General features: G+C 48.0%; 1 protein-coding gene across 5 annotated transcripts in view; it reads left to right on the top strand.

Annotated features, from left to right (window-relative positions):
- LOC122547435 (disintegrin and metalloproteinase domain-containing protein 10-like) overlaps positions 1-26,616 on the top strand; it is a 169,509-nt gene that overhangs the window by 140,069 nt on the left and 2,824 nt on the right. For 4 of the 5 annotated variants that reach the window (XM_087976254.1, XM_087976252.1, XM_087976253.1 and 1 more), the window contains 2 exons: positions 19,251-19,471; positions 22,344-22,440. In XM_087976254.1, the coding sequence (XP_087832380.1) occupies positions 19,251-19,471; positions 22,344-22,440 (318 nt within the window). The remainder of the gene's footprint in view (positions 1-19,250; positions 19,472-22,343; positions 22,441-26,616) is intronic. The other variant, XM_087976255.1, reaches the window with a different exon arrangement.

Raw genomic sequence — 26,616 nt, forward strand, 5'->3', positions numbered from 1 at the left:
GGAGAGTGGACTGATGGAGAGTAGACTGATGGAGAGTGGACTGACGGAGAGTAGACTGATGGAGAGTGGACTGATGGAGAGTAGACTGATGGGGAGTAGAGTGATGGAGAGTAGACTGATGGAGAGTAGACTGATGGAGAGTTGACTGATGGAGAGTAGACTGATGGAGAGTAGACTGATGGAGAGTGGACTGATGGAGAGTAGACTGATGGAGAGTAGACTGATGGAGAGTTGACTGATGGAGAGTAGACTGATGGAGAGTAGACTGATGGAGAGTGGACTGATGAAGAGTAGACTGATGGAGAGTAAAGTGATGGAGAGTAGACTGAAGGAGAGGAGACTGATGGAGAGTAGACTGATGGAAAGTGGACTGATGGAGAGTAGACTGATGGAGAGTAGACTGATGGAGAGTAGACTGATGGAAAGTGGACTGATGGAGAGTAGACTGATGGAGAGTGGACTGATGGAGAGTAGAGTGACGGAGAGTCGACTGAAGGAGAGTGGACTGACGGAGAGTAGACTGATGGAGAGTAGAGTGATGGAGTGTGGACTGATGGAGAGTAGACTGATGGAGAGTAGACTGATGGAGAGTGGACTGATGGAGAGTAGACTGATGGAGAGTAGACTGATGGAGAGTAGGCTGATGGAGAGTAGACTGATGGAGAGTGGACTGAAGGAGAGTAGACTGACGGAGAGTAGACTGATGGAGAGTAGACTGATGGAGAGTAGACTGATGGAGAGTGGACTGATGGAGAGTAGACTGATGGAGAGTAGACTGATGGAGAGTAGACTGATGGAGAGTAGACTGATGGAGATTGGACTGCTGGAGAGTAGACTGATGGGGAGTAGAGTGATGGAGAGTAGACTGAAGGTGAGTAGACTGATGGAGAGTAGACTGATGGAAAGTGGACTGATGGAGAGTAGACTGATGGAGAGTAGACTGATGGAGAGTAGACTGATGGAGAGTAGACTGATGGAGAGTGGACTGATGGAGAGTAGACTGATGGAGAGTAGACTGATGGAGAGTAGACTGACGGAGAATAGACTGCTGGAGAGTAGACTGATGGAGAGTAGACTGATGGAGAGTGGACTGAAGGAGAGTAGACTGACGGAGAGTAGACTGATGGAGAGTAGACTGATGGAGAGTGGACTGACAGAGAGTAGACTGACGGAGAGTGGACTGAAGGAGAGTAGACTGAAGGAGAGTAGGATGAAGGAGAGTAGACTGACGGAGAGTAGACTGATGGAGAGTAGACTGACGGAGAGTAGACTGATGGAGAGTAGACTGATGGAGAGTAGACTGACGGAGAGTAGACTGATGGAGAGTAGACTGATGGAGAGTAGACTGACGGAGAGTAGACTGACAGAGAGTAGACTGATGGAGAGTGGACTGATGGAGAGTAGACTGATGGAGAGTAGACTGATGGAGAGCAGACTACGGAGAGTAGACTGATGGAGAGTGGACTGACGGAGAGTAGAGTGATGGAGAGTGGACCAATGGAGAGTAGACTGATGGAGAGTGGACTGAAGGAGAGTAGACTGACGGAGAGTAGACTGATGGAGAGTGGACTGACGGAGAGTAGACTGATGGAGAGTGGACCAATGGAGAGTAGACGGATGGAGAGTGGACAGAAGGAGAGTAGACTGATGGAGAGTAGACTGATGGAGAGTGGACTGATGGAGAGTAGACTGATGGAGAGTGGACTGACGGAGAGTAGACTGATGGAGAGTGGACTGACGGAGAGTAGACTGATGGAGAGTGGACTGATGGAGAGTAGACTGATGGGGAGTAGAGTGATGGAGAGTAGACTGATGGAGAGTAGACTGATGGAGAGTTGACTGATGGAGAGTAGACTGATGGAGAGTGGACTGACGGAGAGTAGACTGATGGAGAGTGGACTGACGGAGAGTAGACTGATGGAGAGTGGACTGATGGAGAGTAGACTGATGGGGAGTAGAGTGATGGAGAGTAGACTGATGGAGAGTAGACTGATGGAGAGTTGACTGATGGAGAGTAGACTGATGGAGAGTAGACTGATGGAGAGTGGACTGATGGAGAGTAGACTGATGGAGAGTAGACTGATGGAGAGTTGACTGATGGAGAGTAGACTGATGGAGAGTAGACTGATGGAAAGTGGACTGATGGAGAGTAGACTGATGGAGAGTGGACTGATGGAGAGTAGAGTGACGGAGAGTCGACTGAAGGAGAGTGTACTGACGGAGAGTAGACTGATGGAGAGTAGAGTGATGGAGAGTGGACTGATGGAGAGTAGACTGATGGAGTGTAGACTGATGGAGAGTGGACTCATGGAGAGTAGACTGATGGAGAGTAGACTGACGGAGAATAGACTGCTGGAGAGTAGACTGATGGAGAGTAGACTGATGGAGAGTGGACTGACGGAGAGTAGACTGAATGAGAGTAGACTGATGGAGAGTAGACTGATGGAGAGTAGACTGATGGAAAGTAGACTGATGGAGAGTAGACTGATGGAGAGTAGACTGATGGAGAGTAGACTGATGGAAAGTGGACTGATGGAGAGTAGACTGATGGAGAGTGGACTGATGGAGAGTAGAGTGACGGAGAGTCGACTGAAGGAGAGTGTACTGACGGAGAGTAGACTGATGGAGAGTAGAGTGATGGAGAGTGGACTGATGGAGAGTAGACTGATGGAGTGTAGACTGATGGAGAGTGGACTGATGGAGAGTAGACTGATGGAGAGTAGACTGACGGAGAATAGACTGCTGGAGAGTAGACTGATGGAGAGTAGACTGATGGAGAGTGGACTGACGGAGAGTAGACTGAATGAGAGTAGACTGATGGAGAGTAGACTGACGGAGAATCGACTGATGGAGAGTAGACTGATGGAGAGTTGACTACGGAGAGTAGACTGATGGAGAGTAGACTGACGGAGAGTAGACTGATTGAGAGTAGACTGATGGAGAGTGGACTGAAGGAGAGTAGACTGACGGAGAGTAGACTGATGGAGAGTAGACTGATGGAGAGTGGTCTGAAGGAGAGTAGACTGAAGGAGAGTAGACTGATGAAGAGTAGACTGATGGAGAGTGAACCGATGCAGAGTAGACTGAAGGAGAGTAGACTGATGAAGAGTGGACTGACGGAGAATAGACTGATGGAGAGTAGACTGATGGAGAGTAGACTGATGGAGAGTGGACTGACGGAGAGTAGACTGAATGAGAGTAGACTGATGGAGAATGGACTGTAGGAGAGTAGACTGATGGAGAGTGGACCAATGGAGAGTAGACTGATGCAGAGTAGACTGACGGAGAGCAGACTGATGGAGAGTGGACTGAAGGAGAGTAGACTGACGGAGAGTAGACTGATGGAGAGTAGACTGATGGAGAGTAGACTGATGGAGAGTGGACTGACGGAGAGTAGACTGATGGAGAGTAGACTGATGGAGAGTAGGCTAATGGAGAGTAGACTGATGGAGAGTAGACCGATGGAGAGTAGACTGATGGAGAGTAGACTGATGGAGAGTGGACTGAAGGAGAGTAGACTGACGGAGAGTAGACTGATGGAGAGTAGACTGATGGAGAGTGGATTGATGGAGAGTAGACTGATGGGGAGTAGAGTGACGGAGAGTAGACTGAAGGAGAGTAGACTGATGGAGAGTAGACTGATGGAAAGTGGACTGATGGAGAGTAGACTGATGGAGAGTAGACTGATGGAGAGTGGACTTATGGAGAGTAGAGTGACGGAGAGTAGACTGAAGGAGCGTAGACTGATGGAGAGTAGACTGATGGAGAGTGGACTGACGGAGAGTAGACTGATGGAGAGTGGACTGATGGAGAGTAGAGTGATGGAGAGTGGACTGATGGAGAGTAGACTGATGGAGAGTAGACTGATGGAGAGTGGACTGATGGAGAGTGGACTGAAGGAGAGTAGACTGATGGAGATTAGACTGACGGAGAGTAGATTGACGGAGAGTAGACTGATGGAGAGTGGACCGATGGAGAGTGGACTTATGGAGAGTAGAGTGACGGAGAGTAGACTGAAGGAGCATAGACTGATGGAGAGTAGACTGATGGAAAGTGGACTGATGGAGAGTAGACTGACGGAGAGTAGACTGATGGAGAGTGGACTGATGGAGAGGGGACTGATGGAGAGTAGAGTGATGGAGAGTAGACTGATGGAGAGTGGCCTTATGGAGGGTAGAGTGACGGAGAGTAGACTGAAGGAGCGTAGACTGATGGAGAGTAGACTGATGGAAAGTGGACTGATGGAGAGTAGACTGACGGAGAGTAGAGTGATGGAGAGTGGACTGATGGAGAGTAGACTGAAGGAGAGTAGACTGACGGAGAGTAGACTGATGGAGATTAGACTGACGGAGAGTAGATTGACGGAGATTAGACTGATGGAGAGTGGACCGATGGAGAGTGGACCAATGGAGAGTAGACTGATGGAGAGTAGACTGACGGAGAATCGATTGATGGAGAGTAGACTGATGGAGAGTCGACTACGGAGAGTAGACTGATGGAGAGTAGACTGACGGCGAGTAGACTTATTGAGAGTAGACTGATGGAGAGTGGACTGAAGGAGAGTAGACTGACGGAGAGTAGACTGATGGAGAGTAGACTGATGGAGAGTGGTCTGAAGGAGAGTAGACTGACGGAGAGTAGACTGATCGAGAGTAGACTGATGGAGAGTGAACCGATGGAGAGTAGACTGAAGGAGAGTAGACTGATGAAGAGTGGACTGACGGAGAATAGACTGATGGAGAGTAGACTGATGGAGAGTTGACGACGGAGAGTAGACTGACGGAGAGTGGACTGACGGAGAATAGACTGATGGAGAGTAGACTGATGGAGAGTGAACCGATGGAGAGTAGACTGAAGGAGAGTAGACTGATGAAGAGTGGACTGACGGAGAATAGACTGATGGAGAGTAGACTGATGGAGAGTTGACTACGGAGAGTAGACTGACGGAGAGTAGACTGACGGAGAATAGACTGATGGAGAGTAGACTGATGGAGAGTAGACTGATGGAGAGTAGAATGATGGAGAGTAGACTGACGGAGAGTAGACTGATGGAGAGTAGACTGATGGAGAGTGGACTGAAGGAGAGTAGACTGACGGAGAGTAGACTGATGGAGAGTAGACTGATGGAGAGTAGACTGATGGAGAGTAGACTGATGGAGAGTGGACTGATGGATAGTAGACTGATGGGGAGTAGAGTGATGGAGAGTAGACTGAAGGAGAGTAGACTGATGGAGAGTAGACTGATGGAAAGTGGACTGATGGAGAGTGGACTGATGGAGAGTAGACTGATGGAGAGTAGACTGATGGAGAGTAGACTGACGGAGAGTAGACTGAATGAGAGTAGACTGATGGAGAATGGACTGTAGGTGTGTAGACTGATGGAGAGTGGACCAATGGAGAGTAGACTGATGGAGAGTAGACTGACGGAGAGCAGACTGATGGACAGTGGACTGAAGGAGAGTAGACTGACGGAGAGTAGACTGATGGAGAGTAGACTGACAGAGAGTAGACTGATGGAGAGTGGACTGACGGAGAGTAGACTGATGGAGAGTAGACTGATGGAGAGTGGACTGATGGAGAGTGGACTGACGGAGAGTAGACTGATGGAGAGTAGACTGATGGAGAGTAGACTGAAGGAGAGTAGACTGATGGAGAGTAGACTGATGGAGAGTAGACTGACGGAGAGTAGACTGATGGAGAGTAGACTGATGGAGAGTAGACTGATGGAGAGTGGACTGACGGAGAGTAGACTGACGGAGAGTAGACTGACAGAGCGTAGACTGATGGAGAATGGACTGTAGGAGAGTAGACTGATGGAGAGTGGACCAATGGAGAGTAGACTGATGGAGAGTGGACTGAAGGAGATTAGACTGATGGAGAGTAGACTGATGGAGAGTAGACTGATGGAGAGTCGATTGAAGGAGAGTGGACTGATGGAGAGTAGACTGATTGAGATTAGACTGATGGACAGTGGACTGATGGAGAATCGACTGACGGAGAGTAGACTGATGGAGAGTAGACTGATGGAGAGTAGACTGATGGAGAGTAGACTGATGGAGAGTGGAATGATGGAGAGTAGACTGATGGAGTGTAGACTGACGGAGAGTAGACTGACGGAGAGTAGACTGACGGAGAGTAGACTAATGGAGAGTAGACCGATGGAGAGTGGAATGATGGAGAGTAGACTGATGGAGAGTAGACTGACGGAGAGTAGACTGATGGAGAGTAGACTGACGGACAGTAGACTGACGGAGAGTAGACTGATGGAGAGTAGACTGATGAAGAGTGGACTGACGGAGAGTAGACTGACGGAGAGTAGACTGACAGAGCGTAGACTGATGGAGAATGGACTGTAGGAGAGTAGACTGATGGAGAGTGGACCAATGCAGAGTAGACTGATGGAGAGTAGACTGACGGAGAGCAGACTGATGGAGAGTGGACTGAAGGAGAGTAGACTGATGGAGAGTAGACTGATGGAGAGTAGACTGACAGAGAGTAGACTGATGGAGAGTGGACTGACGGAGAGTAGACTGATGGAGAGTAGACTGATGGAGAGTGGACTGACGGAGAGCAGACTGATGGAGAGTGGACTGAAGGAGAGTAGACTGATGGAGAGTAGACTGATGGAGAGTAGACTGACAGAGAGTAGACTGATGGAGAGTGGACTGACGGAGAGTAGACTGATGGAGAGTAGACTGATGGAGAGTGGACTGAAGGAGAGTAGACTGACGGAGAATAGACTGATGGAGAGTAGACTGATGGAGAGTGAACCGATGGAGAGTAGACTGACGGAGAGTAGACTGACGGAGAGTAGACTGACGGAGAATAGACTGATGGAGAGTAGACTGATGGAGAGTTGACTACGGAGAGTAGACTGATGGAGAGTAGACTGATGGAGAGTAGACTGATGGAGAGTAGACTGATGGAGAGTGGACTGAAGGAGAGTAGACTGACGGAGAGTAGACTGATGGAGAGTAGACTGATGGAGAGTAGACTGATGGAGAGTAGACTGATGGAGAGTAGACTGATGGAGAGTGGACCATTGGAGAGTAGACTGATGGGGAGTAGAGTGATGGAGAGTAGACTGAAGGAGAGTAGACTGATGGAGAGTAGACTGATGGAAAGTGGACTGATGGAGAGTGGACTGATGGAGAGTAGACTGATGGAGAGTAGACTGATGGAGAGTAGACTGACGGAGAGTAGACTGATGGAGAGTAGACTGATGGAGAGTAGACTGATGGAGAGTGGACTGACGGAGAGTAGACTGAATGAGAGTAGACTGATGGAGAATGGACTGTAGGTGAGTAGACTGATGGAGAGTGGACCAATGCAGAGTAGACTGATGGAGAGTAGACTGACGGAGAGCAGACTGATGGAGAGTGGACTGAAGGAGAGTAGACTGACGGAGAGTAGACTGATGGAGAGTAGACTGACAGAGAGTAGACTGATGGAGAGTGGACTGACGGAGAGTAGACTGATGGAGAGTAGACTGATGGAGAGTGGACTGACGGAGAGTAGACTGATGGAGAGTAGACTGATGGAGAGTAGACTGAAGGAGAGTAGACTGATGGAGAGTAGACTGATGGAGAGTAGACTGACGGAGAGTAGACTGATGGAGAGTAGACTGATGGAGAGTAGACTGATGGAGAGTGGACTGACGGAGAGTAGACTGACGGAGAGTAGACTGACAGAGCGTAGACTGATGGAGAATGGACTGTAGGAGAATGGACTGATGGAGAGTGGACCAATGGAGAGTAGACTGATGGAGAGTGGACTGAAGGAGATTAGACTGATGGAGAGTAGACTGATGGAGAGTAGACTGATGGAGAGTCGAGTGAAGGAGAGTAGACTGATGGAGAGTAGACTGATGGAGAGTGGACTGATGGAGAGTAGACTGATGGAGAGTAGACTGATGGACAGTGGACTGACGGAGAATCGACTGACGGAGAGTAGACTGATGGAGAGTAGACTGATGGAGAGTCGAATGATGGAGAGTAGACTGATGGAGAGTAGACCGATGGAGAGTAGACTGACGGAGAGTAGACTGACGGAGAGTAGACTGACGGAGAGTAGACTGATGGAGAGTAGACTGATGGAGAGTAGACTGACGGAGAGTAGACTGATGGGGAGTAGACTGATGGAGAGTAGACTGATAGAGAGTAGACCGATGGAGAGTAGACTGACGGAGAGTAGACTGACGGAGAGTAGACTGATGGACAGTCGACCGATGGAGAGTAGACTGACGGAGAGTAGACTGATGGAGAGTAGACTGATGGAGAGTAGACTGATGGAGAGTGGAATGATGGAGAGTAGACTGACGGAGAGTAGACTGATGGAGAGTAGACTGATGGAGAGTAGACTGATGGAGAGTGGAATGATGGAGAGTAGACTGACGGAGAGTAGAGTGACGGAGAGTAGACTGATGGAGAGTAGACTGACGGAGAGTAGACTGATGGAGAGTAGACTGATGGAGAGTAGACTGACGGAGAGTAGACTGATGGAGAGTAGACTGATGGAGAGTAGACCGATGGAGAGTAGACTGACGGAGAGTAGACTGATGGAGAGTAGACTGATGGAGAGTAGACTGATGGAGAGTAGACTGACGGAGAGTAGACTGATGGAGAGTAGACTGATGGAGAGTAGACTGATGGAGAGTAGACTGACGGAGAGTAGACTGATGGAGAGTAGACTGATGGAGAGTAGACTGATAGAGAGTAGACCGATGGAGAGTAGACTGACGGAGAGTAGACTGACGGAGAGTAGACTGATGGACAGTAGACCGATGGAGAGTAGACTGACGGAGAGTAGACTGATGGAGAGTAGACTGATGGAGAGTGGAATGATGGAGAGTAGACTGATAGAGAGTAGACCGATGGAGAGTAGACTGACGGAGAGTAGACTGATGGAGAGTAGACTGATGGAGAGTGGAATGATGGAGAGTAGACTGATAGAGAGTAGACCGATGGAGAGTAGACTGACGGAGAGTAGACTGACGGAGAGTAGACTGATGGACAGTAGACTGATGGAGAGTAGACTGATGGAGAGTTGACTACGGAGAGTAGAATGATGGAGAGTAGACTGACGGAGAGTAGACTGATGGAGAGTAGACTGATGGAGAGTGGACTGAAGGAGAGTAGACTGACGGAGAGTAGACTGATGGAGAGTAGACTGTTGGAGAGTAGACTGATGGAGAGTGGACTGATGGATAGTAGACTGATGGGGAGTAGAGTGATGGAGAGTAGACTGAAGGAGAGTAGACTGATGGAGAGTAGACTGATGGAAAGTGGACTGATGGAGATTGGACTGATGGAGAGTAGACTGATGGAGAGTAGACTGATGGAGAGTAGACTGACGGAGAGTAGACTGATGGAGAGTTAACTGATGGAGAGTAGACTGATGGAGAGTGGACTGACGGAGAGTAGACTGAATGAGAGTAGACTGATGGAGAATGGACTGTAGGTGAGTAGACTGATGGAGAGTGGACCAATGGAGAGTAGACTGATGGAGAGTAGACTGACGGAGAGCAGACTGATGGACAGTGGACTGAAGGAGAGTAGACTGACGGAGAGTAGACTGATGGAGAGTAGACTGACAGAGAGTAGACTGATGGAGAGTGGACTGACGGAGAGTAGACTGATGGAGAGTAGACTGATGGAGAGTGGACTGATGGAGAGTGGACTGACGGAGAGTAGACTGATGGAGAGTAGACTGATGGAGAGTAGACTGAAGGAGAGTAGACTGATGGAGAGTAGACTGATGGAGACTAGACTGACGGAGAGTAGACTGATGGAGAGTAGACTGATGGAGAGTAGACTGATGGAGAGTGGACTGACGGAGAGTAGACTGACGGAGAGTAGACTGACAGAGCGTAGACTGATGGAGAATGGACTGTAGGAGAGTAGACTGATGGAGAGTGGACCAATGGAGAGTAGACTGATGGAGAGTGGACTGAAGGAGATTAGACTGATGGAGAGTAGACTGATGGAGAGTAGACTGATGGAGAGTCGATTGAAGGAGAGTGGACTGATGGAGAGTAGACTGATTGAGATTAGACTGATGGACAGTGGACTGATGGAGAATCGACTGACGGAGAGTAGACTGATGGAGAGTAGACTGATGGAGAGTAGACTGATGGAGAGTAGACTGATGGAGAGTGGAATGATGGAGAGTAGACTGATGGAGTGTAGACTGACGGAGAGTAGACTGACGGAGAGTAGACTGACGGAGAGTAGACTAATGGAGAGTAGACCGATGGAGAGTGGAATGATGGAGAGTAGACTGATGGAGAGTAGACTGACGGAGAGTAGACTGATGGAGAGTAGACTGACGGACAGTAGACTGACGGAGAGTAGACTGATGGAGAGTAGACTGATGAAGAGTGGACTGACGGAGAGTAGACTGACGGAGAGTAGACTGACAGAGCGTAGACTGATGGAGAATGGACTGTAGGAGAGTAGACTGATGGAGAGTGGACCAATGCAGAGTAGACTGATGGAGAGTAGACTGACGGAGAGCAGACTGATGGAGAGTGGACTGAAGGAGAGTAGACTGATGGAGAGTAGACTGATGGAGAGTAGACTGACAGAGAGTAGACTGATGGAGAGTGGACTGACGGAGAGTAGACTGATGGAGAGTAGACTGATGGAGAGTGGACTGAAGGAGAGTAGACTGACGGAGAATAGACTGATGGAGAGTAGACTGATGGAGAGTGAACCGATGGAGAGTAGACTGACGGAGAGTAGACTGACGGAGAGTAGACTGACGGAGAATAGACTGATGGAGAGTAGACTGATGGAGAGTTGACTACGGAGAGTAGACTGATGGAGAGTAGACTGATGGAGAGTAGACTGATGGAGAGTAGACTGATGGAGAGTGGACTGAAGGAGAGTAGACTGACGGAGAGTAGACTGATGGAGAGTAGACTGATGGAGAGTAGACTGATGGAGAGTAGACTGATGGAGAGTAGACTGATGGAGAGTGGACCATTGGAGAGTAGACTGATGGGGAGTAGAGTGATGGAGAGTAGACTGAAGGAGAGTAGACTGATGGAGAGTAGACTGATGGAAAGTGGACTGATGGAGAGTGGACTGATGGAGAGTAGACTGATGGAGAGTAGACTGATGGAGAGTAGACTGACGGAGAGTAGACTGATGGAGAGTAGACTGATGGAGAGTAGACTGATGGAGAGTGGACTGACGGAGAGTAGACTGAATGAGAGTAGACTGATGGAGAATGGACTGTAGGTGAGTAGACTGATGGAGAGTGGACCAATGCAGAGTAGACTGATGGAGAGTAGACTGACGGAGAGCAGACTGATGGAGAGTGGACTGAAGGAGAGTAGACTGACGGAGAGTAGACTGATGGAGAGTAGACTGACAGAGAGTAGACTGATGGAGAGTGGACTGACGGAGAGTAGACTGATGGAGAGTAGACTGATGGAGAGTGGACTGACGGAGAGTAGACTGATGGAGAGTAGACTGATGGAGAGTAGACTGAAGGAGAGTAGACTGATGGAGAGTAGACTGATGGAGAGTAGACTGACGGAGAGTAGACTGATGGAGAGTAGACTGATGGAGAGTAGACTGATGGAGAGTGGACTGACGGAGAGTAGACTGACGGAGAGTAGACTGACAGAGCGTAGACTGATGGAGAATGGACTGTAGGAGAGTAGACTGATGGAGAGTGGACCAATGGAGAGTAGACTGATGGAGAGTGGACTGAAGGAGATTAGACTGATGGAGAGTAGACTGATGGAGAGTAGACTGATGGAGAGTCGAGTGAAGGAGAGTAGACTGATGGAGAGTAGACTGATGGAGAGTGGACTGATGGAGAGTAGACTGATGGAGAGTAGCCTGATGGACAGTGGACTGACGGAGAATCGACTGACGGAGAGTAGACTGATGGAGAGTAGACTGATGGAGAGTCGAATGATGGAGAGTAGACTGATGGAGAGTAGACCGATGGAGAGTAGACTGACGGAGAGTAGACTGACGGAGAGAAGACTGACGGAGAGTAGACTGATGGAGAGTAGACTGATGGAGAGTAGACTGACGGAGAGTAGACTGATGGGGAGTAGACTGATGGAGAGTAGACTGATAGAGAGTAGACCGATGGAGAGTAGACTGACGGAGAGTAGACTGACGGAGAGTAGACTGATGGACAGTCGACCGATGGAGAGTAGACTGACGGAGAGTAGACTGATGGAGAGTAGACTGATGGAGAGTAGACTGATGGAGAGTGGAATGATGGAGAGTAGACTGACGGAGAGTAGACTGATGGAGAGTAGACTGATGGAGAGTAGACTGATGGAGAGTGGAATGATGGAGAGTAGACTGACGGAGAGTAGAGTGACGGAGAGTAGACTGATGGAGAGTAGACTGACGGAGAGTAGACTGATGGAGAGTAGACTGATGGAGAGTAGACTGACGGAGAGTAGACTGATGGAGAGTAGACTGATGGAGAGTAGACCGATGGAGAGTAGACTGACGGAGAGTAGACTGATGGAGAGTAGACTGACGGAGAGTAGACTGATGGAGAGTAGACTGATGGAGAGTAGACTGATGGAGAGTAGACTGACGGAGAGTAGACTGATGGAGAGTAGACTGATGGAGAGTAGACTGATAGAGAGTAGACCGATGGAGAGTAGACTGACGGAGAGTAGACTGACGGAGAGTAGACTGATGGACAGTAGACCGATGGAGAGTAGACTGACGGAGAGTAGACTGATGGAGAGTAGACTGATGGAGAGTGGAATGATGGAGAGTAGACTGATAGAGAGTAGACCGATGGAGAGTAGACTGACGGAGAGTAGACTGATGGAGAGTAGACTGATGGAGAGTGGAATGATGGAGAGTAGACTGACGGAGAGTAGACTGACGGAGAGAAGACTGACGGAGAGTAGACTGATGGAGAGTAGACTGATGGAGAGTAGACTGACGGAGAGTAGACTGATGGGGAGTAGACTGATGGAGAGTAGACTGACGGAGAGTAGACTGACGGAGAGAAGACTGACGGAGAGTAGACTGATGGAGAGTAGACTGATGGAGAGTAGACTGACGGAGAGTAGACTGATGGGGAGTAGACTGATGGAGAGTAGACTGATAGAGAGTAGACCGATGGAGAGTAGACTGACGGAGAGTAGACTGACGGAGAGTAGACTGATGGACAGTAGACTGATGGAGAGTAGACTGAATGAGAGTAGACTGATGGAGAGTGGAATGATGGAGAGTAGACTGACGGAGAGTAGACTGACGGAGAGTAGACTGATGGTGGGGTAATTGCTGGGTCTGCTTGTCCTGCGTTTTGAGTACAGGACGTATCTGGGCAATTTTCCAGGCTGTCGGGAATATGGTAGTCACATCACTGTCCTGGAAGAGCTGGCCAGGGGAGCAGCATATTTTGGAGCATAGCTCCTCAGTACTATCGCCGGAATGTCATCAGGGCCCAAAGCCTTTCCCGTATCCAGTTCCTCCAACTAGTTCTTGACATTACGTGGAGCAGATCAAAATCGTTGGAGACTGGTATCTGTGACGCTGGGGACCACTGGAGGAGGCTGCGCTGGATCACCCACTCGGCACTCCTGGCTGAAGCTGGCTGTGAGTGCTTCAGCCTGACCTTTTGCATTGGTGCGTTGGCATCCTCCGACATTGAGGGATGGGGACACTTGTGAAACCTCCTCCCCCAGTGGGTTGTTTAATTGTCCACACCCATTCACAGCTGGGTGTGACAGGACTGCAGGGTTGAGACCTGGTTGTGGGATCACTTGGCTCCATCACTTGTTGTTTATGCTGTTTGAGATTCCGGTATTCCTGTGTTTTCTCTGGCTTTGCCGGGTTGACCCCTCATTTTTAGGAATGACCCGGTGCTGCTCCAGGCAACCCCCTTCCCATTGTGTACCACCGTGGCACCACCCCTGCTGGTTCTGTCCTGCCGGGGATGGTGCTCTCCGGGACATTGTGAGACAGCTCTCTCTCAATGTTAGCACTAGCTCCCACATATTAGTAAGGAGGACTTTGTCGGTCTACAGTAGTGTTTCTGCCGTTGTCTTTCCCTGTACCTGGGTGGCACGGTGGCTCAGTGGTTAGCACTGCTGCCTCACAGCGCCAGAGACCCGGGTTCAATTCCCGCCTCAGGCGACTGACTGTGTGGAGTTTGCACGTTCTCCCCGTGTCTGCGTGGGTTTCCTCCGGGTGCTCCGGTTTCCTCCCACAGTCCAAAAGATGTGCAGGGTCAGGTGAATTGGCCATGCTAAATTGCCCGTAGTGTTAGGTAAGGGGTAAATGTAGGGGTATGGGTGGGTTGCGCTTCGGCGGGTCGGTGTGGACTTGTTGGGCCGAAGGGCCTGTTTCCACGTTGTTGGGAATCTTAAAAATAAAGACAAAAAGAAAAAATGCCAGGTAGCCGATCTGGTTTCATTTCTCTGTTGAGACTTTGTAGCGTGTGGCTTGCCAGGCCATTTCAGAGGCAGCTTTGGGTCCGAAGTCACAAATACGCCAAACAAGCCAATGACAGATTTCCTTCCCTGGACGGCGTTAATGAACCAGATGGGGTTTTCCCACAATTGCTTGTACTCTCTTAACTCTGGACTTTTTTTGTTATTGAATTCAGATTCCACCATCTGCCCTGGTGAGATCCGTACCCAGCTGGCCAAAACATGAGCTGAGTTTCTGGATTAATAGTCTCATGATAATACCGCTGGGCCATTGCCTCCACTGTATCTGGACAGGCCTTTCATGCACTGCTCAGTTTTCCAGACTTATCTCTTAGCTGTCCCATCCTCACCTTTCCTAAAACCAAAGGTTAAACTCAGCAGGATGTCATAGCGATTTCACAGCACAGAGAGATGCCCTTTGGCCCATCGTGTATGTGCTGGTCATCCACCTGTTTGTCTTAGCCCATGACCTTTTATGGTGTGGTGTTTCAAATGCTCATCTAAATTGTTCCAAAACATCATGAGGATTCCTGCCTCTACAGATAGAGAGCTACAGATTCCCACCACACTCTGGTGAAGAACTCTTTCTTCAATTCCCCTTGAACCATTTTGCTTCTTACCTCAGTACTGTGCCCTTGCTTATTGACCCCTCCACTAAAGGGAAACATTTTCTCCTTTGACCTTCTTGATGCCCTTCAGAACTTCTTTATTAGATTCCCAACAGCGTGGAAACAGGCCCTTCGGCCCAACCAGTCCACACCGACCCTCCGAAGAGTAACCCATCCAGACCCCACCTAATACTACGGGCTATTTAGCATGGCCAATCCACCCTGACCTGCACATCTTTGGACTATGGGAGGAAACCGGAGCCACCCGGAGGAAACCCACGCAGACCCGGGGAGAACGTGCAAACTCCACACAGACAGTTGCCCGATCAGACCTCAATCAGATCCCCCTTCTTTGCTCTGTTTAGTCTCTCTTCATAACTGAATTGTTCCAGCCCAGGTAATATCCTGGTGAGTCGCTTCTGCACCATCTGCAGTGCAGTCACATCCTTCCTGTTGTGTGGTGACCAGAACTGCCCACTGCACTTCAGCTGTGCCACATTCTCGAAATGTTTTATGAAACTGCATCAATGGTACATAAATTCCAAAAGATTTACAAGTGAATCATAAAAGGTCCGTTTCTAACCTGATGGTGTGAGAATGAGATTATTCCTTGAAACATCTATCTAAGTGCCTCTTTCCTCATAGCCCCGCAATTGTACAACTTCAGTTGTTCCCTTTTGAGCATTACAGTGGAGTCTAGTTCCCCCACAGAGCAGATCACATTAACTGGAAGCAATCCTTTTCCAATCTGGATTCAATGAACAGCTGTTATCAAAGACCACCCCATCTCATAGAACATAGAACATTACAGTGCAGTCCAGGCCCTTCAGCCCTCAATGTTGCGCTGACCTGTGAAATTAATCTCATGCCCATCTAACCTACACCGTTCCATTATTATTCATATGTATGTCCAATGCCCATTGAAATGCCCTTAATGTCAGTGAGTCTACTACTGTTGCAGGCAGGCCGTTCCATGCCCCAACTATTCTCTGAGTAAAGAAACTACCCCTGAAATCTGTCCTAAATCTATCACCCCTCTATGCCTCCTCATGTTAGCCATCACCACCCGAGGAAAAAGGCTTTCACTGTCCACCCTATCTCACCCTCTGATTATCTTATACATCTCGATTAAGTCGCCTCTCAACCTTCTTCTCTTGAACAAAAACAGCCTCAAGTCCCTCAGCCTTTCCTTGTAAGACCTTTCCTTCCATACCAGGCAACATCCGAGTAAATCTCCTCTGCACCCTTTCCAAAGCTTCCACATCCTTCCTGTAATGCGGTGACCAGAACTGTACACAGTATTCCAGGTGCGGCCGCACCGGTGTCTTGTACAGCCGAAGCATGACCTTGTGTATCCGAAACTCAATCCCTGTACTAATAAATGCCAACACACCATATGCCTTCTTGCGAACCCTATCAACCTGGGTGGCAACTTTCAGGGATTAATGCACCTGAACACTGAGATCTCTCTGTTCATCTACACTGCCAAACATTTTACCATTAGCCCGGTACGCTGCTTTCCTGTTACTTCTTCTGAAGTTAACTACCTCACACTTTTCTGCATTAAACTCCACTTGCCACTTCTCAGCCCGACTCTGCAGCTTATCTATGTCTCTCTGTAACCCACAACATCCTTCGGTACCATCCACAACTCTGCCTACCTTAGTCTCATCTGCAAGTTTACTAATCCATCCTTCTACACCCTCATCCAGGTCATTTATAAAAATGACAAACAGCAGTGGCCCCCAAACAGACCCTTGCGGTACAGCACTAGTAACTGAACTCCAGGATGAACATTTCCCATCAGCCACCACCCTCCGTCTCCTTTCAGCTAGCCAATTTCTGATCAAAACTGCTAAATCACCTTCAATCCCGAAACTCTGTCTTTTGTGCAATAGCCTACTGTGGGGAACATTGTCAAACGCCTGACTCAAATCCATATCCACCACATCAACCGCCTTAGCCTCATCCACCCGTTTGGTCACCATCTCAAAGAACTCAATACGGTTTGTGAGGCACAACCTGCCCTTCACTAAACGGTGTTGACTATCCCTAATCAACTCATTCCTTTCCAGATGATTATAAATCCTATTTCTAATAACCTTTTCCAACACTTTACCCACACCCGAAGTAAGGCTTACTTGTCCATAATTTCCAGGGTTGTCTCTACTGCCCTTCTTGAACAAGGGACAACATTTGCTCTCCTCCAGACTTCTGAAACTATTCCTATCGACAATGACGACACAAAGATCAAAGCCCTGCAATCTCTGCCCTGGCTTCCCAGAGAATCAGAGGATAAATCCCATCTGACCCAGGGGTCTTATCTATTTTCAGATCTTCCAAAGTTGCTAAAACCTCCTCTTTGTCAACCTAAATCCCATCTAATCCTATAGCCTATATCTCTGTAATCTCACTCACATTGCCCTTTTCCAATGTGAATACTAGCGAAAAGTATTCATTAAGTGCTTCCCCATGTCCTCAGATTCCACAAACAACTTCCCACTACTATCTTTGATTGGCCCTAATCTTACTCTAGTCATTCTTTTATTCCTGATATACCTATTGAAGGCTTTAGGATTTGCCTTGATCCTATCCGCCAACTTCTCATGTCCCCTCCTGGCTTCTCTTAGCCCTCTCTATAGATCTTTTCTGGCTAACTTATAACTCTCAAGCTCCCTAACTGAACCTTCACACCTCGTCTTCACATAGACCTTCTTCTTTCTCTTTAAAAGAGCTTCAACTTCTTTAGTAAAGCCATGGCTTCATTTCCTGACCACTTCCTCCCTTACTGACAGGTACATACTGATCAACGGCCCACAGTAGCTGTTCCTTGAATAAGCTCCACATTTCAATTGTGCCCATCCCCCGCAGTTTCCTTCCCCATCCTATGCTTCCTAAATCTTGCCTAATCGCATCATAATTGCCTTTCCCCCAGTTAGACTGCTTTCCCTGCGGTATGCACCTATCCCTGCCCATTGCTATTGTAAACATAACCGAATTGTGGTCACTATCGCCAAAGTGCTGTCCTACCTCCAAATCTAACACCTTGTCGGGTTCATTCCCCAGTCCCAAATTCAATACGGCATCGCCCCTTGTTGGCCTGTCTAGATACTGTGTCTGGAAACCCTCCTGCACCCATCGAACAAAAACTGACCCAGCTAAACTACTTGAGCTATAGTATTCCCAGTCAATATTGGGGAAGTTAAAGTCCTTGATAACAACTACGCTGTTACTCTTGCTCCTATCAGGAATCATCTTATGTCCTTATGTCAGGGTGGAATAGCATGCCTGCATAGTGAGAATGAGAAATAGATGCTCCACTCTGATCCAAACCCCTGTAATCACAGCTTCATGGTACAAATTCCCAGAGAGGAATGTTATTAAATGTGAGGACATTCTAACAAAGGAGAATGGCATTGAGCTCTCACTTTGTTCCCTGTTATGTGATAGACCTCTGCAATGTGGTTTGTGTGTGAAATCTCGCTGCGTGTGTTCAGTAGGTAAGAAGGAACACATATCATATCGGAGACAAAGACAGGGACCAACACTGTCAAAACAGAAAACAATGAATGATGAAGCAACATAATCTCTCGGCCTCAGGCGATATGTCACTTTCGAGAGTGTGGTGCTGGAAAAGCACAGCAGGTCAGGCAGCATCCGAGGAGCAGGTGAGCCGATGTTTCGGGCAAAACTATTTCATCAGGACTCCTGATGAAGGGCTTTTGCCTGAAAAGTCGATTCTCCTGCTCCTCGGATGCTGCCTGACCTGCTGTGCTTTTCCAGCACCACACTCCCGACTCTAATCTCCAGCGTCTGCAGTCCTCACTGATGTGACACTTTGGCAACCTTTTGGCTTCGGGGTTTTTGAATCAATGTTTACAGAGGAGTGTGACTAAGGTTTTTTCAGTTTTTTAAAACAATCTTCTTATGTGAGACAGGGATGTCTCTATGTAACTGGATCACTCGATCCAGTTTGTGTCACAAATCCCAGGAATGACATGCACTCACTCTCCCAAATGGTTATGGATGTTGGGAACAGTGGGAATTCTCCAGCGATTAGTTGAGTTTGTGAGGCCAGAGCGGCCAAAGGGAAATGGAGGTTTAGTGCCAGATAGGATTGCGGGGCACGCCAGCCAATTGCATGACCCAACAGACAAGAGGAGCTGAATGACCTCTTTTCTTTTCACTCAATTCTTACCATCTGATCCCAGGCAATCCGCAGACTTGTTCCAGCTCCTCCTCCATCTTATTGCACCAGTACTTCAACAGCAGCCTGCAGATGTTACCTCCGGGCTCTCCCTGTAGGAGAATGCAGGGATATTGTGATATGTTTCACGTGTGTCGTCTGGTCAATGATGACGGGCCCATCGCCAAACTCGGAAAAGCCATCTTCAAGCCGAAAGACTTTGAAGGCATTTCAGATTGGATGAAGGTGGGGTGTTTGAAAGGATGACGCTGTATTTAAAAGTTCACATCAATATTATATCTTTGTTCTGCATGTTCTCTCATTTGTCATCTTCCATTATAAATGACTGTGCCTCCATCAGGAATTAGAACTATCTATTTAAACTTGTCATGTGATGGTACTCTGCTGTGCCCCAGAGGTAAGGGATTGTAGCTAAAATAGTAACTACAAAATTGTCATTAAATACGCGTCACCTTCGAGAAATTAATGGGCGGCACGGTGGCACAGTGGTTAGCACTGCTGCCTCACAGCGCCAGAGACCCGGGTTCAATTCCCGCCTCAGGCGACTGACTGTGTAGAGTTTGCACGTTCTCCCCGTGTCTGCGTGGGTTTCCTCCGGGTGCTCCGGTTTCCTCCCACAGTCACAAAGATGTGCAGGGCCAGGTGAATTGGCCATGCTAAATTGCCCGTAGTGTTAGGTAAGGGGTAAATGTAGGGGTATGGGTGGGTTTCGCTTCGGCGGGTCGGTGTGGACTTGTTGGGCCGAAGGGCCTGTTTCCACACTGTAATGTAATGTAATCTAATCTAATCTAAAATTTGGAAAGTTTGTTGGACAACAGAGATTCGTCTGCAGCAGTTTGGCAATAAGTCAGCACAGCACTGCCCCTGGTGGGTGAGTGTAATTACAGTGTGACATGTTTACATACATTATCAATGCAGGCATAGGAATTGTGAAGGGGAATATCTTATTTTTAAATAGATATTTTTATTGAAAATTTAACATATTTTTACAAATTTACAAATAAAAAAACCCAAGTATAAACATTGATATACAATTAAATCTTAAATAAAGAATAACCAAAATTTATCAAACAAAAAAAAGATAACGAGAGAAAAAAAACAAAACTCAACTAACTACTAATCTAACCTACAACTAACCAGAGTGTATAATTAAGTCTCTTACATTAGAATTAGAATTAGAATTAAAATTCTTTGAAGAGGTGACAAGTAGGTTAGACCAGGGAAACCCAGTGGATGTGGTCTATCCAAAAGGCCTTTGATAAGGTGCCACACGGGAGGCTGCTGAGCAAGGTGAGGGCCCATTGTGTTTGAGGTGAGCTACTCGTATGGATTGAGGATTGGCTGTCTGACAGAAGGCAGAGAGTTGGGATAAAAGGTTCTTTTTCGGAATGGCAGCCGGTGACAAACGGTGTCCCGCAGGGTTCAGTGTTGGGGCCGCAGCTGTTCACGTTATATATTAATGATCTGGATGAAGGCACTGGGGGCATTCTAGCGAAGCTTGCCAATGATACGAAGTTAGGAGGACAGGCAGGTAGTACTGAGGAAGTGGGGACGCTGCAGAAGGATCTAGACAGTTTGGGAGAGTGGTCCAGGAAATGGCTGATGGAATTCAATGTGAGCAATTGCGAGGTCTTGCACTTTGGGAAAAAGAATACAGGCATGGACTACTTTGAAAACATGAGAAAATTCGTAAAGCTAAAGTACAGAGGGATCTGGGAGTGCTAGTCGAGGATTCTCTAAAGGTAAACATGCAGGTTGAGTCTGTGATTAAGAAAGCGAATGCAATGTTGTCATTTATCTCAAGGGGGTTGGAATATAAAAGCACCGTTGTGCTACTGAGACTTTATAAAGCTCTGGTTAGGCCCCATTTGGAGTACTGTGTCCAGTTTTGGTCCCCACACCTCAGGAAGGACATACTGGCACTTGAGCGTGTCCAGCGGAGATTCACAAGGGTGATCCCTGGAATGGTAGGTCTAACATACGAGGAACGGCTGAGGATCCTGGGATTGTATTCATTGGAGTTTAGAAGATTAAGGGGGGATCTAATAGAAACTTACAAGATAATACATGGCTTGGAAAGGGTGGACGCTAGGAAATTGTTTCCGTTAGGCGAGGAGACTAGGACCCGTGGACACAGCCTTAGAATTAGAGGGGGTAAATTCAGAACAGAAATGCGGAGACATTTCTTCAGCCAGAGAGTGGTGGGCCTGTGGAATTCATTGCTGCAGAGTGCAGTGGAGGCTGGGACGCTAAATGTCTTCAAGGCAGAAATTGATAAATTCTTGATGTCACAAGGAATTAAGGGCTACGGGGAGAATGCGGGTAAGTGGAGTTGAAATGCCCATCAGCCATGATTGAATGGCGGAGTGGACTCGATGGGCCGAATGGCCTTACATCCACTCCTATGTCTTATGGTCTTATCTAATGACCTTCCATTGCCTGTGCCACACACTCCACTCATTACAGCCAATCCCAAAGGTCTGCCCCAGTGAAATGACACCTTCAGGCTTGATTGGATTAGTGCCTTTGGGAATGTTGATAATTGGATAAGAGGCAAGTTGCAGCAAAACATTTGCTGTACAACAGCTTAGCCTCCCTTTGATCAGCTATTATCACTGATAAAATGCAAATTGTTTGAGACTTATCAGATCAAAGCATTCACCAGATCAAAAAAATAACGCAGAAATCCAGCATTGTTAGTGGTATATAAGGAAGCCATTTGATCCCTTACCCCTTCACTGGGATCATTTCACTTGCTCACTCGGAACAAGCAATGTTGAATTAATAATGTCAGTCACAATCTCTTCATTTACGTCGCGTCTACATGCTGAGCAGGTTGGCTTCTGCCTCTTTTCTGTTTGTTAGTTGGAATTGGAAAGAGAAAAAAGAGCCTTATTTTTAGACCGCTTTACACAATGCGGCAATTTGAATTTAATACAAAGCTGGCCCAATGGTGACCAAGTAACAATGGTGGATTGTCAATGGAACCTGTCTCATTCGATAATGTCCTACTGGGCTTTACTTTCAAAGTTGTTTCACCGCGGCTGAAGTGGTGTGTGGAGAGTTACCTCACTGCGGTTTACTTCCTCTCTTACAGGCTTATTGGTGGGCCATTCTGTTAGCAATTCTCACCCTTGTAGCGTTAATGTCAAGCACGGTGTTTATATTTGGCAAGACGCTGGATGGCATGCCAGGTAGTATTAATCTCATTTACGCATCGATAAACCTTACAATGTGACTGCTGTGTACAGCCAGGGCTCATACGGGGAATGCAGGGTTAATCATTGGAGCCTGATTTCTGGGTGGGGGTAAAAGTACTCAAAATGCATTAAAACAAAGAGCATTCACTCCCCCAAAATCCTTGGGGGTTGGGGGGGGGGGGTGGTGGCATAGAGGTTGGTAGGCAGAGAGCAGCAGGCCAGAGTTGAGGGGAGGCCTGGGGGACAGAACAGGAGAGAGAGAGAGAGACAGAGAGAGAGAGGTTGGAGATGGGGGGGGGGAAGGAAGCTGTCAGGGACAGTGAATGCTAGGAGGCTATAAGGAAGAAAAGGAGGCTGCTGGGAGGGAAAAAGAAGGCAGAGGCGGTGGATGATGGTGGAGGCTGCAGCCAGAGGGGACAGGCAGGACAAATGCTGCAAAGGGGACGGGTCAGTTTTAAATCTGTTGACAGAGAAACCTCCAGGCAACTAAGATGCAGGAATACTTGAAATCAGTGAACATAGAACATATAACATTACAGCGCAGTACAGGCCCTTCGGCCCTCGCTGTTGCGCCGCTCTGTCATACCAATCTGAAGCCCATCCCACCTACACTATTCCATGTACGTCCATATGCCTGTCCAATGACGACTTAAATGCACTTAAACTTGGCGAATCTACGACCGTTGCAGGCAAAGCATTCCATACCCTTACTACTCTCTGAGTAAAGAAACTACCTCTGACATCTGTCTTATATCTATCACCCCTCAATTTAAAGTTGTGTTCCCTCGTGTTTGCCGTCCCCATACTTGGAAAAAGGCTCTCCCTGTCCACCCTATCTAACCCTCTGATTATCTTACATGTCTCTATTAAGTCACCTCCCAACCTTTATCTCTCTAACGAGAACAGTCTCAAGGCCCTCAGCCTTTCCTCGTAAGACATTCCTTCCATACCAGACAACATCCGAGTAAATCTCCTCTGCACCCTTTCCAAAGCTTCCACATTCTTCTTATAATGTGGTGACCAGAACTGTACACAATATTCCAAGTGCGGCCGCACCAGAGTTTTGTACAGCTGCAGCATAACCTCATGGTTCCGGAACTTGATCCCTCTATTAATAAAGGCCAAAGCGCTGTATGCCTTCCTAACAACCCTGTCAACCTGGGTGGTAACTTTCAAGGATCTGTGTACCTGGACACCGAGATCTCTCTGCTCATCTACACTACCAAGAATCTTACCATTAGCCCAGTACTTTGCATTCCGGTTACTCCGACCAAAGTGAATCACCTCACACTTGTCCACATTAAACTCCATTTGCCACCTCTCAGCCCAGCTCTGCAGCTTATCTATGTCTCTCTGTAACCTACAACATCCTTCGTCACTATCCACAACTCTACCGACCTTAGTGTCGTCTGCAAATTTACTACCCCACCCTTCTACGCCCTCATCCAGGTCATTTATAAAAATGACGAACAGCAGTGGACCCAACACCGACCCTTGTGGTACACCGCTAGTAACTGGACTCAAGGATGAACATTTCCCATCAACCACCACCCTCTGTCTTCTTTCAGCAAGCCAATTACTGATCCAAACTGCTATATCTCCCACAATCCCATTCCTCCGCATTTTGTACAATACCTTACTGTGGGGAACATTATCGAATGCCTTGCTGAAATCCATATACACCACATCAACCGGTTTACTCTCATCTACCTGTTTGGTCACCTTAGTGAAGTGGCGAGTTCCTTACAAATGAATGTGGAATCTCTAGCTTAAGGCTGCATATACTCATAAACTGCTGTTTTGGGTGGAATGAAATGGATGCAATTCTAATGAACAGTGTGTCAATTGTGAAATTTGAATCTGAGATTGAGATCTGAAATGCTGTGAAAAGAGTAATAATCGCCTGGTTAGCATCTTCCAGTTTTGTTTACAGAGGAACCACGATTATCTGAATGAGATTAGATTAGATTCCCTACAGTGTGGAAACAGACCCTTCGGCCCAACCAGTCCATACCGACCTGCCGAACAGTGATCTACCCAGACCCATTTCCCTCTGACTAATGCACCTAACACTACAGGCAATTTAGCATGGCCAATTCACCCTAACCTGCACATCTTTGGAGTGTGGGAGGAAACCGGAGCACCCGGAGGAAACCCACGCAGACACGGGGAGAATGTGCAAACTCCACACAGACAGTCGCCTGAGGCGGGAATCGAACCCAGGTCCCTGGCGCTGTGAGGGTGCAGTGCTAACCACTGTGCAGCCTATTTTGTTCGGATAATTGATTATTCAGTTAATTGATTCAGTGCCTCTCCTCTGGGGCTGGGAGTTTTCAGAAGTTTCCTTTTTCCAAGGGCTCTGCCTGCCCTTGCTCCCTCTCTGTCTCAGGGTTTGTTTCTGAGCAGACACACACACGTGTGTAAGGGACCTGCAGCATTGTTGTGGCCACCATCCCCCTCCTCAGTTCAATGGGATTGACACAGCGAGCACTTGCTAAGTCCACTCCCTGTTCAGGAGACCAGGCAGCAGCACATCGCACGCGAGCCCCCTCCCACCCTGCCTGACCCCACTCCCTCAACCACAACCCTGGGCCAACTCCACCCCTGTCCGACCACACCCACCTGCCTTTGAGGGGTGAGTCTCAAAATAGCACACACACACACAACGCCCATGCAAACGCATGCACACGTGTGCGCGCTCACCCACAAACTCATGTGCACACAGACACACACATGCACACGCACACACACGTGCACGCGCGCGCACACACAACTGTTTACTGCAACTTTTTCACACGTTCCACCTTTACCTCAGGACAATGTTGGCGAGATTATCTGGGGGAAGGGGGTTTTAGGGTACACCCCTGTGTCAAACTCCAGGGAAAGTGTGGGGGGAGAGCGAGAGGGTGGACGGTCAGTCATTTGGAGTCGGTGCCTGGGCTCCCATCGATGTCCAGGACTGTTCTCTGCAGCATTTCAAAAAAGCCGAGTTCACTCTTAGTCACTGTAAACACAGTAGACGCGATCAGTGTTAGAAACACGTCTTTGATGGAATGTTTCCATCGGGACCTTCAGATCTTCTTTGGATAAGCCAAAGTTTGGATAATTGATATTCAGATAATCAAGGTTCCTCTGTGTACGTAATGGAAATGCATTAACATTACCTCACCAATCTGTTTCGGCTGATGGCATTTTATGTGGAAAGGAGTGTACCAATTATTCTGAAAAACTCATGTTTGTTTCTTTCAAATAATTTCAGTTCTGTGGGCCTAAGGTATTAATGCTTTCCTTGTGCTCTTTAATGGAAGGTTGGTCATTTTGATAGAATTGATGACAGTTTCTAACTCTGCTTCTGTGAGTCTTAATATTCCGTCTGTCAACTCAAATACAAAAGTTAATGTCAGTCTGCTACTGCGACATTTCATACGGGTTTGTGAGAATGCAAAAAGAGCCCCTGAAAACCGACTTGAGAAAATCTCAAGAAGAGCCCTGTTTCCAAGGATATGAGGGGGAGAGTTTTAGGGGAGACGGGGAGATGAGGGGGTAGGAAATAAGATGAGATAATTACTGGAATACAAAGTTCATTCAAAGTCAACCGAATAGATGCAACATGAATATGAACCAAGACTAGGCCCATATACAGGCCAGGTCCTGATAAAGACCAGACACAGACCAAATCAGGCTAGGCCAAGACTGAGGCCTGGCCCAAACCTAGGCCAGGCCCAGGTGAAAACCCGACTCAGACCAGGCCAAGACCGAGGCCTGGTCCAAACTCAGGACAAGCCCAGATGAAGGCCAAAACCCAGGCCAGGCCCAGGTGAAGGCCCAAGCACCAACTCAGGCCTGGACCAAGGCTCAAACCCTGCCCTGTGCCCTGAGCCCTGAGCCCAGAATTGAAGCTGCTGAAGCTGAGACTGGGCCTCACTACCACCTGGATCTGGACTAAGCTTCCGATTGACAATTCAGCAGGAGTAGCCATTTCTTTTACCTAATCTTGGGTGGGAGATCGATTCTCCTTGGAACTGTGAGGAGATCTACTCTGTAAAGGTGTGAGACACTGTGAGGCAGACCCACAAGCCATTGGGAGAAGAGTGCTCTGCGAATTAGAAATACCCAATCAGGCAGAAGGGAATTGTAATGGCCGTGTAGGACATGACTGTGCTGGAATCG

The sequence above is a fragment of the Chiloscyllium plagiosum genome, unplaced genomic scaffold (assembly GCF_037043375.1).
Source record: "Chiloscyllium plagiosum isolate Xiang-an unplaced genomic scaffold, Cpla_swu_hap1 HiC_scaffold_28, whole genome shotgun sequence".
Lineage (NCBI taxonomy): Eukaryota > Metazoa > Chordata > Chondrichthyes > Orectolobiformes > Hemiscylliidae > Chiloscyllium > Chiloscyllium plagiosum.